Source organism: Nyctibius grandis, chromosome 1 (assembly GCF_013368605.1).
Source record: "Nyctibius grandis isolate bNycGra1 chromosome 1, bNycGra1.pri, whole genome shotgun sequence".
Taxonomy (NCBI): Eukaryota; Metazoa; Chordata; class Aves; order Nyctibiiformes; family Nyctibiidae; genus Nyctibius; species Nyctibius grandis.
The window spans coordinates 4,089,410-4,103,487 of NC_090658.1; the positions used below are offsets into that span (position 1 = coordinate 4,089,410).

At 34.6% G+C, this 14,078-nt stretch overlaps 1 protein-coding gene across 14 annotated transcripts in view; it reads right to left on the reverse strand.

Moving 5' to 3' along the window:
* The window catches only part of USP34 (ubiquitin specific peptidase 34), a 139,809-nt gene that overhangs the window by 25,137 nt on the left and 100,594 nt on the right, over positions 1-14,078 (reverse strand). For 6 of the 14 annotated variants that reach the window (XM_068410804.1, XM_068410780.1, XM_068410764.1 and 3 more), the window contains 19 exons: positions 13,800-13,946; positions 13,655-13,732; positions 13,480-13,557; positions 12,646-12,740; positions 11,460-11,632; positions 10,728-10,881; positions 9,405-9,483; positions 7,866-7,919; positions 7,675-7,770; positions 6,369-6,433; positions 6,197-6,272; positions 6,048-6,095; positions 5,195-5,326; positions 3,981-4,061; positions 2,666-2,751; positions 1,317-1,485; positions 1,158-1,232; positions 449-600; positions 5-53 (listed from right to left, as the gene is read on the reverse strand). In XM_068410804.1, coding sequence (XP_068266905.1) covers positions 5-53; positions 449-600; positions 1,158-1,232; positions 1,317-1,485; positions 2,666-2,751; positions 3,981-4,061; positions 5,195-5,326; positions 6,048-6,095; positions 6,197-6,272; positions 6,369-6,433; positions 7,675-7,770; positions 7,866-7,919; positions 9,405-9,483; positions 10,728-10,881; positions 11,460-11,632; positions 12,646-12,740; positions 13,480-13,557; positions 13,655-13,732; positions 13,800-13,946 — 1,887 coding nt within the window. The remainder of the gene's footprint in view (positions 1-4; positions 54-448; positions 601-1,157; positions 1,233-1,316; positions 1,486-2,665; positions 2,752-3,980; positions 4,062-5,194; positions 5,327-6,047; positions 6,096-6,196; positions 6,273-6,368; positions 6,434-7,674; positions 7,771-7,865; positions 7,920-9,404; positions 9,484-10,727; positions 10,882-11,459; positions 11,633-12,645; positions 12,741-13,479; positions 13,558-13,654; positions 13,733-13,799; positions 13,947-14,078) is intronic. The other 8 variants (XM_068410828.1, XM_068410847.1, XM_068410811.1 and 5 more) reach the window with 4 other exon arrangements.

A 14,078-nucleotide genomic window follows, 5' to 3' on the forward strand; every position in this document is an offset into this window, starting at 1 on the left:
TTACCTTTCCTCCTGTTAATGCTGCCATATCGTTTTGTGACAAAGTTAAATGCCTAAAATACAAAAAAGCCTTTATCATTTCACTTCAGAGATTATTAAGGTCAAGGAGAAATACAGGACTGAGTATCACAATATACAAGAGAAAATAAAAGTACAGACACAAAACTGAAGAAAAATAATAAATATTTTGTACTGAGACAGACCAAACAAAAGAAGAAATCCAAATGTGGGCAGCTGAATGTGTTCAAGGATTTAGCCTGAGTCTTTTATTTGGTCAACAATGACAAAACATTTATCTTTTAAATGTTTAAAAATAGAATGGGCCTGTAAACAAGCTCATTTATGCTGTTAAAAAAGCCCACAATGCACCCCCAAGCCCATAAAACCTCTCCTTCCTTTCTGAACTAGCTTAGATTAGAATTTACTTTGGTTTTTCAGAAGCTCTTGCCTTTCTGAGCGAGACTGTTCAACTAGAAGAGCAATCAGGGCAATCATCTTTTCAAGTGCAGCAGGCCTGTATTTTTCTTCTGCTAAAGAAAGTATATCTTCCTCTTCCTCCTCTTCCTCCCCTTCTTCCTCAGAAAGTACTTCAACTTGTGGCTGAAGGATAAAAAAGGTAACTGCAATGTGGACATTTTGAGCCCTAATTTCAAAGAGCCAGTACATGGTTTTGCAGATATTCTGACCTTTTATTCAAAATAAATTAATAAACTTGCATGAATCAAACCAGGTAAATACCCAATCACTTGATTTTCATGTTGAAGCATTCATTTTGCATAAGCTAAATTGTATTTACAAAGGCAAAAGCTAGGTTGGTTGAAGCCACTACATAGCTTGATATGGTGGTCTGTTTAATTAAAAAAGCAAGTAAATTTAACAGCTTAAGTTGTACAACAGGAGCAACCAATAGTTACCATTAATAGCGTGATGAGGGCGACTCTATTTGCCTCTACTTAATATCTATTTCTATACTAAATAGAAACAGCCAATTCAGCATCTTTTTAAAATATTATATTCACTTAAACATTGAAAAAAATTATATGAGTGAAGCAATTTAAATTTAACAGCTGAAAGATGGTTCAAAAGACACAGCACTAATGATCACGTATGTAAAATATGAAAGACTAGTTCTGGTTACACAAAATATTCCAACTTACATTTTCAGGCCCTTTAGTTCCCATGTAGAAATGGACCATTGTAGATATGGCTTGCAGGGAAAGCAAGAACTGGCTCTGAAATACGCAGATATTGAATTACTTGAAAATCCAGCCATGCATACACATACCTCATTCCCACAGCTACAAGGCCACACTCACCTCCTCTTCTCCCATTTTGGCAAACTCGTAAAGAAAGGCAAAGTATTCTGTGAGATGTTTGCTGTGAGGCTTAACACCGTGCTCCATGATTGCCAAGAGCGTCTTCACAAAGCGCGTTACACAAGAGCGACTGCCGATGTCTTCCACAGGACCATCCATGTCATCCGAACTGAAAACAAAATCCAGTTTAGGTATTTCACACAATACATGGGGCATAAAATCATCTTGAACTACTCAAAAAAAAAAAAATTCAGAAAAACTTACAGTTACCTACTCTGTCCTACTCAGATCTCTAACGCTTTCTCTTATGCCAAGTATAGCCTAGATAACAACAGGGCTTCAAGTAAGGTAGCATTTGGGACTCAAAATGTTGAAAGGTGAATAAACTCAGTATTTTGAATCAAGATTCTAGCCAGGGAAAGAATTCTGAAAAAAATAGTACTGGGGATCTCCTATTTAAAATCATCTTCTTGATTTGCATGTCAAATTCCCTGAGTTTCAAGCAAGAATGCTGTTATAGCTAATTGTGCTGTGGAACTAAGGAAGGGCAGTCTCCTAAACACATACACAGGATCCTGACAGGGCAGAAAACACACACGTTCAACATTATCCATCTACTGAAAGTTGGATCTTATCACTGAACAAAACAAGTGACAGAGTCTTTTAAAGTAAGGCTGCCGGAGAAAATGAAATTATATTTTTTTGCCATGAAAAGTATCTTCATGTCCTGAGTTTTGTTATGGCAGTTATTACAAACTCTGCCATTTTTGCTCTGGAAAAAAGTTACTATCAGGATTACAAGCTTAAGCCAAAAAGATGAAAGAAAAAACACTTTCTTCTTCTCATATATCAAAACCAATAAATATTTCATAATTGGAGACAAAGTGACAGCTTTCTTGATAATTAGCAGAACAAAGCAGAATCCAGTATTTTTTTCCTACTTTTTGACAAAAACTGTGATGTAGCTGTATGACACAGGACTAGACTCTCATCTCCAACCTCTTTTACTAGATGCACAAATTAAAATTTGCACCTCTATGCCTCTGGATCCAAGTTACAATCGGATTCTCGTGTACGATTAGTGAGATTTACGCTGGCAGTGAAAAGAAAGACTATGCTGAAAATCTAGTCTAAGGGAACAAATGTTTCAGACAATGTATCTTTAAACACGGGCTTTTCCAACCACAATAATATTTTTAAGTAAATCAGAGCATTTTGGGTAGAATAATAAAGAACAATTAAACCAGTACTATTTTATGTTTACAAGACCATTTTGAATAATTGATTAAACAAAAGCAGTTGCTGTAACACATGTAATAAATAGAAGTTTTCAGGTGTTATTATTTTACCAGTCTTCCATTCCTGGCTGGAGATAGAGATGTGCGTGCACTGGCCTCAGTCTCTGTATCACGTGAATACACAAGCGCTGGAACATCTGCAAATGCATAAGTAAATGAACTCCACATGTTCATTCTTTTACATATAGGTCAATATCCATTTTCCAAGCAAAGAATATTCTGTCTCCAAGTACCACTTCCAGCTCTACGTGAGTCAAAGTTAAAGATGAGATTGAGACACCCCCATTCCCTTTCTTGGTGTACCGACACATCACGTTTTAACAGAATAGTCAAACCTGGTGTTATAAACAGATCTGATGGAGGAACCCTAAAACCAGTTTTTAGTACTGGTGGGCACTGTACGCTACTGAAACATGACCTAAGGCTGCTGCTCATAAACATTTTTGTTTCTTCAATCTCTGTTTTCTGAAATGTTCAGATATTTTTGACAAGATTTTTGCCTCTGGCTATGAGAATTTATGTGAAAATTTTAAGGAAATTACTTCCAGTAAATTTTAATTTCTAAAACATTCATCAAGGATTAGAGCTTGGCCTAAGATCTTGCACAGAGTTCTCTCATGAAATATATTCCTTTAATAATGGGTTGCATAAAGAAACTATGTATGGTTCTATACGGAAATATTACTTCAATAATCAGAAAAGTTAAACCAATTGAAGGGTTCAGGTGAGATAAAATAATTGCTAAAGTTTTTACCTAAACAACTTGCAAATAAAGTATACTTATAGGTGAAACTATTAATAGTATTTGTATCTGTGAACATCCAAATGCTACTAATGTAGGGTTTTTTCAATTTTAAACATTTCCAGAAAGGGTAATTAACAAAACTTTGTGGCATAATGTTATAAAATGAAATCTATCTACAAAACCCAAAGGCAGAAGTTTAGAAGTGAAGCTTTCCGTTAGGAGTACTGAATGTACACAATTTATTATGTTTTTATTTTCTGAATGTGTGCCTTGAGGCATTATTGTTGAACCAATTCAGAACAAAAACATTTTTAATGTAAAGTGTTCAAGTTTGTAGAGATCATATGGGCGCTGCAGAAACCTTAATTTGTATCTATTGGGACATTTTGTGATCCTAACTGTACAACTACAGCACTATAGTAATACTGATTTGCTTTCATCCAGCAATAACGCTCCCATGGCCAAATATTTTCTCTAAATCACATGCAAGAAGAGAAAAGAATAAGATAGTTACAGGTATTGATAAAAACTTTCAGAATCCTTGTATGTGCCATAGTAATTGTCCATTTCTGTTCACGGGTCAAGTAGTCACCTGACTTAAAAAGCAACATTTTTTCTTACCTGTCTCACAATCTGATTGGGACACTTTATTAGAATCTGCATTGGCCACCAATCATCATCAGCCATACGATCCAAAAACCACTGCAGAAGATACATACTTTGTTAGTTTTGTTCCAACCTTGTTCTAGTCCAATCTTCTTTTTGCATGATATTAAAGTCTGAAGAGAAATTGATGTTACTATTATTAAGGAATAAGCAATATTAATCCAAGGGAAATCTATATGTCTTCCGTGCATGACAAGAAAAGAATAAAGATCAATAGCAGTAAACATCTATATACATTTATATCCAGTATCTTCTTATCCCCGAGTTCTGTGTGCCATTATTCAGTTCTCTGGAAGGACACGCTTATCCTGAAAAGTGATGTCAACAGAATAAAAACCTGATGCTTACAATGAAGCATAAGCTGAAGAATCTTGTAGAATAGGGATAGGCTTAAACAAGAATGTAGTTCCTGAATTAGATCCCTTTTGCACTTTAAAATGTGGAAAAGCCTTACTACCTCCAGAGACAGGAAACGTATAAAAATAACAGAGAATGATTAATTCAAAGTTAGACTCAGCAAATAATACAGTTGAGATTCCACAAATCTTGCTTTATTCACAAGGAAAGACAGTTTAAATTAAAGAACCCAAGTTGTTGTTCTTTTTAATTGTACCTGAGTATTTTTTACTACTTCCTTCAGGCAGTGTCCTGAAAAATTTTATATAAAAAAAAAACATTCCTCCATTTTTTTTTCTCCTTCTTCTAGGAGTTTTCAGTATTTCTACACATTGGGTACAAGATCCTCAGCTTCACAAGCAAAGCACTATAAGAATTTGTTTTCAGCTAAGCTTAACATTAGCTGTTCTTATTCCCCTTCTAATTTTCTTCACTCATCTCACTGCCCTCTTCCCTTGGATTCAACTCCAGTCCCTGCCATTCTAGTCCTTAAACATTAGTCTGTCTTTCCACTTCTCTTGTGTGATTTCATTTAAACACCTCTTAATTACACAAATCCATACATAATAATCTAATAAAGAGGCTGTGACACTGTATTCTCTATTCTAGTGACAAAAGGATTTTGGCCTGTGGTCTCACCATAGGCTTCTGAAAATAAAAGTCAAGTCATTCCCCAGAATCTGCAGTATTCAGAGAGAATGAATTTCATCTCATAGTGCACAAATACGCCAAACACAGTAGTTCATAGTCCAAAATATTCCAGGGATACGAACCTCCAGGAAAGTTAAACAATACATAGAAAGTTGGTTTGTACTTTGCTGAGTTCCTAAGTCACTTACTTCACAAGCTGCCTGACTGTTATTAAACTGTTTTGTTAACAGTTCAATCCACTGAAGCATTGTAGGCTGCAAAAAGAAATATAGAAAAAACCTGTAACTTCAAATAATAAATTGCAACTTAAATCTTTAAACATTTCTAAATGGTCAGCTTGAACACTGAATCTTAAGAATATAGTTAGAAACACTAAACGCTTTGTAAACCAGTAATATGTTGCCCCTACACAAAAGGAACAGTACATACATTGAAACGAATGCTAGCAGTACCTACACATTTGGACTAATTGTCCAATTACACATTATTACATATTCTTACTAATCCCAGACAATCCAGAATTAGTAGCATTATGCCACCATAGATGAGAAAGAAGTAAAATCTGACTGAGCATAAAGATGTTTCAGATAGAACAGAACTTTCTTGCTGTTCGCGCTAGTAATTATGACTTAAAAATTCATGAGCACAACTGTTGCTCAGTGGTAAACACTCCCCTCTACATCAGACTTTAACAAGTGCTTGTTAAAATGCAAATCATCCAGGAATTTTCAAATGAAAAGAACACAAGATCTGTTGTTCCTGACGCATTGCTGAGGCAAAGCAGGCTAAAACCAGAAACAGCATTTTTGTCCATTGTGCATTACTATAAATGTAAATGACACTCAGTATCAACTTTGTATCATCTATGGTACTTCATACATCTCTAAATCACACCTCTAAAATGAAAAAGTACAGACATACTTTTCACTATATTCATGCAGTTACTTAATCAGAATTTACAAATAAATAGAATACCTTTTCCTTTGAATGAATAAATGTCTCTAGTACAAAGGAAGTGCTTAACTGAAAAAAAAAACATTGCACCATTAATTATAGAATGTCTGAATGAAAATGTAAAGAGGGTAAAATGTAAAATAAGCATGATATACTTGTGGAGTAGTTACCTTTGCTGTCATCAGGGAAACCGCTTTTGGATCTGGTAGTGTGCTTGGGATGCTACTACACAACTGCCACATAAACCTAGAGTCAGTAATTTTATTTGTTAATTAAAATAAATAATGAAAATCTGCAAGAAGAAAAGAAGCATTAATATTACATTTTTTAAGAAAAACTTACCCAAAATACGTATGTTCAAAAATGTTCTTGTCTTGAAGAAACTGCATGTTATCATGCCATATCCACTGAAGAAAAAATGCTAACATCAGATACAAGAAAGCAGTTTATTTCACTACATAAGCATGATTTCAAGAATATTTAAACGCTTGCCATGGCTAAGAAAACAAAATTTGTTCTTATGAAAAATTATTTCTGGAAACATTTTGTTTATCTTAAAGGATTGGCTGAAAGTTGTTTTATTCACACTATAGCAAATACTAGCTTTGCCTGCCATATGACTGCAGAACAGAGCTCAGAACCTTCTCATCTTTCCGTGATCTCATTTTTACAACTTAGCTACTCACATTTTTAGGCTAAAATTTTGAGAACTGGTCCAACACGTTAAAAAAGAACCACAGTTTAAGGCCGTATTTTGATGTCTGAGATAGTGTAATAACTTAAACCCCCAAAACCTCTCTAAACACGTAGTTTCACTAATTGAGATCAGACTTTCCAGCAGCCTAGCTAGGTATGTCCGAACACTGAAGTTCTGACCCAAAGCCTGATGAGCTCTAAGAATTTACCAAAAGTTCATAAAGAGTAAGATCTGACTCTCCATCATTAACCAGAAAAGGATTTCATGCCAGGTCCCTCGTTCCTCTCTCTAAGACGACGTTTTTGACCAAATCTGTTTGTAGCATTTTTCACACAAAAACAGTTTAAAAGTTTAACTCTGATAAAATCTATTATTATTTTTAAGACTGAGCATGATAAAAAGCACTATCCGATTTGCTGGCTAGGGATGAAGTCTTTTTAAGTTAAGAACCTAATATGTGACAGATGATAAAGCAATACTTCTGGCCAGAGGGAGCAGGGAAACTGGCTTTTCAGGTGATAAAAAGGGAGAAGAATGTCTTATAAATCCCATATTGGGGATATATCTATGACAGTGAGATCCCTAGCAAAATACTCCACTCCTGCGCCCTGCCTTTACCAGCTCCTCAGACCATACATGGCTTAAAATAGTATCTTTATATAACTAGACAGGTATCCTAAGATACATTTTCTACAAATATGAATCAGAATGATTCAGATATCTGAATTAAAAAATACAGGGCAGAATATGAAAACGTCTAAAATTTACATACAGTGGAAAACTTAATTTCCTTCTTATCACATAACATTTTCCTAAGGAAGACAGCTAAATGAAAGGATTGTCACCTTATTGATTTAAATTATATTTGCTTTCCTATGTTTATTCAGATATGATTTGTTTAGGATTTCCTATACTATTTTAAAACTGGTATTAAAACAAATCAACTTGTACCTCCAGTAATTCTGATGAAACATCAAATTTGTAGTCTTTGCCATTTTCCTCCTCTGGTTCCATCCGTTTATAAAACAGCATGTAAGCACTGTGTGTCTTTAAGAAAAAAACATCTGTATAATTTTTGCTTTGAGAGATAAATCATGAAAGTAGAAATAAAATCATGTAACAAGTGTTTGGAAGAGAAATACCTTTTCAAAGGAGAAGTCCATAAATTTATCAGTAACAGAATCATAAGTTTTTGTCTGTCAAGAAGAAAGTAAACCCATTAATTACAAGCTTCTTTAATGTCCTGGTTATGGACAGTTTGAGATAAATGTGCAAACAAACTATTTCAAGACATTTACAGAGAGGCTGCTGACAATTTATTTCTTGCTCAAACTAGTCTTCTTTCTTTTTTTCTTCTACAGGGGATTTTTCAGAGTTGCTATGCAATACTGTGACCTGTATGTCATGCAATTTCCTGTCTCATCCATCTCATTGACACCTCTTCTTCTGAGGCACCTAAAGGTGTTTTATCCATTTGCCAAACAAAATTTTTTGGCTTATTTCTGCATATCCTCTTTATCAGACAAGATTATTCACAGGGCTGTTTTAGTAAGATACTGCATTATTAATAATGTGGTTTATATAATGATATATAATTTTAAAAATTGATCAATTCAAGCATAACATGGTAACATTTGAGTGTCATTCAATGGTTATTTGTATTAATACTGTGTAAAAATATTCAGACTGATGTCAAAGGGCAGTGGGCTGACCTAAAAGACAAAGCTGATACTATACTAAAAAACCTTGCACTACTGAAAGCAAACAAACATTAACTTAAGATATTTTATGTTCTTACAATAAAAGGAACAAGCAAAACTATTTAAAAGCCTGTAGATCCATTAGCTTGAAAACAACTTACTAATATCAGAGCTCAAACTTTCCTGCTGAACAGCAGCACAGCTGCACCCAGAGCTGACAGGTTTTTAATTCAGTTCTGTTCTGTCACCAAGGAAAAAAGGATCTGACCGTAAGAGGTTCACAGACCAGAATCTGGAAATTACTGACACAAGGCACAGACAAAGATCAAAAAGCCCTGTTTTTCCAGAATAGGCATAAGCTTGAAGTAATTATTCCTTCAGTCAACAGTCTGAGCAACAAAGCCATCTGAGCGAAGGATTCCTAAATTAGTTGCATGCTCACTTTTTTATAAGTAAATAAAGATATGATAAAAAGCAGATACAGTGAAGAAATACCTCTTCTTTGGAGAGACTTCACTAACTCATTTTGATTCATTAGTAACACCTACGCTATACTTCTGACACCTGTCTTTTAAAACTCCATAAAAATATCTGGATTCATATTCACAAAGTAAGTAATATGATAGTCGGTATAGGAGAAATTAAGACCCTTTTCCTTTATTGGCTTAACAAAACTAGTGAGCTTGCATCACCAGCTTGGAAGCATTCACTCTGCCAAACCTTTCATCCCCCAAAGGAGGGGGAGACCCTTTGAAGAGATCGCTGGTGGAAGAACAGCTCTCTGCATTAACTGAGATAAAGTATCACCTGCACAACAAAGATGTCATGAGTTTAATAAAACCCAGCTAACACTTCTACCTGTTCCATATACGTTCACAACAGATGGCAGACCAAAGGTGAACACTATGGAATCCCTCACAGAAGTCTTCAGAACAGACACAGTAATGGTTGAACGTGACAAAAATAAAAGTCATAACTTACAGTCATTTCTCCACCAAAACATTCTGAAGCAAGCTGGGCAGAATCAAACGGTTTTACTTCAGCATCATTGAAAAGATACCTGTAAAACAATGAGCTTTTGAAACAACTGCTGTTTGTCTCTAAGGGCAAATAAAGCCTATCAAGTACTTAAAGTGATTCTTCAGATTTAAGTATTCCTATTAATTTCTAATGTCATAGAACTCAGACTAGAAGGGACAGAGAAAAGTGCTACACTGTTACGGATTCCCTTTGGAGCAGGGATTGGGACGCTGGCTGGAACCATTTCAAAAATGCTCCAGCTAGTTATTCTAGAGAACAGGACTAGAGGAAATCTCATCTCCTATTCCAGGGCCTCAGCTGAGAATCTTACAGTTGACATCCAGAAATGACTGGGAGAGAGAGTTCCCTGCTTTCTTACATCACCTAGAAAACCCTCCCTTATTTCCATGCCTGTGTCTCATCCCTTTCCCAGGCTACCTCCCCTAACTTTTTCTCCCTCTTCACGACTAGTATGTCCAATTCAGAAGTTTCTGAATTAGAAGTGGGATGTCATAGGTTTAAAAAAAAAAAAAAATTATTTTAAAAAGAAATGACTACATAACATTTATTCATCTTTCTATTGCTTATGTCTAAGATCCTGTCCCTTTTTTTTTGATCTTTGAAAAGAAGGGAGAGAAAAATAAATGCTATCAGATATTCCAGTACATCACTGTAAATTGCATCGAGGAGGAGCTGGGGAATAGGAAAAGATCACCAGCTAGATAAACTAAAATATGAAATGTGAAACCAATTCCACATATAAAAAAGCACAGTAAGAACAGATTTAGACAACCTAGGTATTGTAACACCATTTCTGCCACACAGGATGCAATGAGTCTAAAGCAAATAAAAATTCTAATTCTTGTTTCACTGAAAATGGGCAAATGAAAAGGATGAAATTTCACAATCATAAATGTAGCTGTATGCTCAAAGGTAACAACCAGATTTTAAGAAGGACAATCTATTATATCTTACTATTCATTTGTACAGATAAAATGGAGTCATTGATATTCATGCCACAAAACAAGCATTGCCTGTAATGTGAGACTAGCACGGCATTCTCCTGCTGCCCCCATGTCCAAGGCACTCCACAGCTACTAAAGCTACAACAAACAAACTTGTATGCTAATAAAGTAATATACTTACACCTATCAGATTCCAACATCTTGTGCTTTTGAGGGAAACCTACAGCACATATCTCCTATACAACTGCATCTGACAAAGTCAGCAAGTTTTAGTTATTTAAACATACGGAATTATAAAATTTTGGTTTGCTTAACTCACCATTTGTTGTTTTTGTAGGCATGGGGGTTGACTATATCTCTGATAAAACTGTAGTAGTGCCCACCATCTGCTGTTCCTGTATGAACCGTTACGCCTATCAGATCATATTCGTAACTTTCAGTTTCTTTCAAATATTCACCATCGTCCTTAAAACCTGAAATAATTTAATGCAATATTTAATCAGTTATTTCCTAAACACCTGAACTTCACTATTACACATTTCCTGTAGTTACACTTAAATTTTTTTTCTTTTCAGCACTCCACAATGATGACAGGCAGAAACTCCATACCCAGAACAAGCAGCACAGATCCCAACTCCTGTGAAACAGTTGCAGCTTTTTTTGCAAAGCATCACTACTGAAGAGATCAGGACTAATAACTAAGTTATTCCTAGTTAGCACTTCTTATTTATGATGGCAGTTAGCCATTTGCTGAAGTTCATGTATTACCCTGCAAAATCAAACTGTATGTAACTATTTGTAATTTCTCTCATACTTTAAAAACCAATTTAAGAATAATTCAAATTGAACAGTACATGAAAAGAAAAATATTTGGCTGGTTTTCTCACATTAAATAGACTAAGTGACTTCAGGAATATAGGTTGATTAAACTTATGTTTAATTTTATTTTCTTAAAAAGAAAATCACTAATTGTTTGTATATGTTATGTATACAGAAAGTGGTACACAGATGAACGAGCCAAAGCCTGTTGAATTCATTTTATGAGGCATACCTTCTTTTCTGTCATTTTTTCCCATGAGGAAATCTTCCGTGTAAGGTGTCATATCCAAACGTAAAGGGAATGAAAAATGGGTGTTGACTTTCTCCTTCATCATGGTTACCATATTAAATGTGTATCTCATTGTGTTGAAGCTTAAGATACGAGGTAGCTTCTTAAAACATGCCCTGAAGGATTAGAAATGATCATGATTTACACAAGCTTAGCAGGTAGAACTGTAGTTTCACAAAGATTTTAAACACATTTATTTCAAACATAAAATTGGAAATCTGTTGCTAAGTCACATAACCATAAAATCCAGCTATCAATGCCCTAGAGCAGGGCAGTCTAACTGGCAGCAGAAAGGTCAGATTTAGCCTATCAAACAAGTCCATTTAGCCCGTCGTTTTGCCTTGGAAGAAACATCCCATTTTCTCATATGGTATGAATGACAGTTTTCTAAAATGATAACATAAAATGAGTCATGAATGAATTTAACAATGCAAATCCCCTCATTAGACAGAGCTACTATCTTCTAACTGACAAATTTCAATGCAGAACATATCTTGTATGAAATCTCATAAACACATTAATGGTTATAAAGTAGGTTACTCTTTCACCCATGTGATTTAGAACAGCTACAAACCCAAATTTTCATTTCTAACAAAGAAATTTGTTAGTTGCAATATAAAGACAATACAATATTTTCATTTAGCTTTCTCTTTATTAGCAGACTTTTTAAAATACATTATGTATATATTTTTAAAAACATTTTTAAAACTACCAATTTTAATTAAAAAATTTGGGGCTATGCATAAAACCTAAGCAATTATCCTGCATAATGAATAATTCAAGTACTGAACAACTTCTGAAAGAATTTGATCTTTTAAAAATGGGAGAAATAACAGATTTCAAAAGGTACTAATTAAAAATTTCTTTTTATTTACATTAAAAAAAGGTCATGAACATTTTACTGTCTAGGTGATCTTTTGCTAAGACACCTAATATTCTATGTTTTGGAAATTAGATTTCCTAGTTATGTGCTCATTTGCACAGGGCCACATCCTCACAGGCCCGCACAGTAACTAACTGAATGAAACCACAGTCCTGTTTCATCTAAAGGATTACTCTGATTCAAGTAATAATTTTGGTAATTTACTAAAAAGAAACATTAGGAATGTTTATTTATTCTTAGTCATACCTTTTTTCAGCCCGCACTTTCTTCCCACAATGAGAACATGTATACATGTTGTCACCTTCCAAGGTATCTTTAATAGTTACTTCATCAAGAGATTCCTACATATAATAAACACAAAAAGAAGGAACTTATGTTTATCTTAGATACTTACTCTTGTGCTTACGTGCCGTGCTTTACAAACCCCTCTCCCTCAACCTTACAGTAAGTTTAATCAACATTTCCCTAAGTTATGAAATAAAAGTGCTCAAAGGCACCAAAAAGTTTGCAAAAAGAGCACGCAATTGAACTAAGAGCTTTCCATTGTTACAGAAAAAGCAGTTCCTAACTGAAACACAAAATTAAGGAACCAGTTGAGGAAAAACAGTACTCAATATTCCAAGCTGTCCCAAAGAATTCAAGTGCTTTAAATTCAAATTCCAATTGTAGAGATTAATAGTTGTTTAAAAAACTCGAAAGCCTAAAATCATTTGGGTCTAAGTTTTAAATTAACTTATCAAGCAATAGTACATGTAGACATAAAATCTTTTGACATTTACAATTCTCTCATACAAAACATGGCCAAAGCATTTATAAAACACAGGAGGGAGGAAGTGATTACTGACTACAACACGCTCTTTAGTCAATTCTGAATGGCACCAGCTGATAGCATGTTGCATGGAAAAGATGAAACAATTCCACCAAATTACCTAGTAGTATCAACCTAGAAATACACCAAAGCTAGAGCACACATACAGAAACCATCAACGTATTCCACAGCATATGGTACAGTCTTTTATGCTTGACTGCACCATTTTTAATTGTCATCTATGGTACACATCTCAGCCTGGCTTTACTTACATAAATATTCTTCATATCTGCCACCTGGCACCTCACTGTATAGAACTCTTCAGCAGTCTGGCTTACATGCTCACAGTCCTAAATCACAGCAATGAAAGAGAAAAGCAGTGAAATAAGTGTTTTGAGAAGTTAAAAAAAAGTCTTGAAAAGATAAAGATAGGGAAAGAATACTTACCAAAGAAACAACATTGTTTGTGATAACACCTCCAAACAAACTTTTCACTGTATTTTTCTGTGAATGAATTAATAAATTCTGTCAAGGAAATTTGAGCAAATCCATAAGTTTTCAAGCTCCCTTTTGCTCCCTCTTAATAACTCACCAGTTCTGGAGACATTTCTTCTATTTTTGTTATTAGGTCAGTGAAGAATTCAGTCATATCTTTCTGCTCTCCAGTGTTCAGTGGCTGCTTATCCATGGTATAGGTTTTACAGAAAGGCCTTGGATTGTACGCCTTACACTCACTCTCCTTTAGGTAAAAAAATCAAGCAAAACAAATCAACACAAATCCTCACATTTTGAAGTTACACAGATATACCGAACATAAATATACAAATATCTATTTAAAAAAGGACCTACTTTTACATACAATATCTCCATA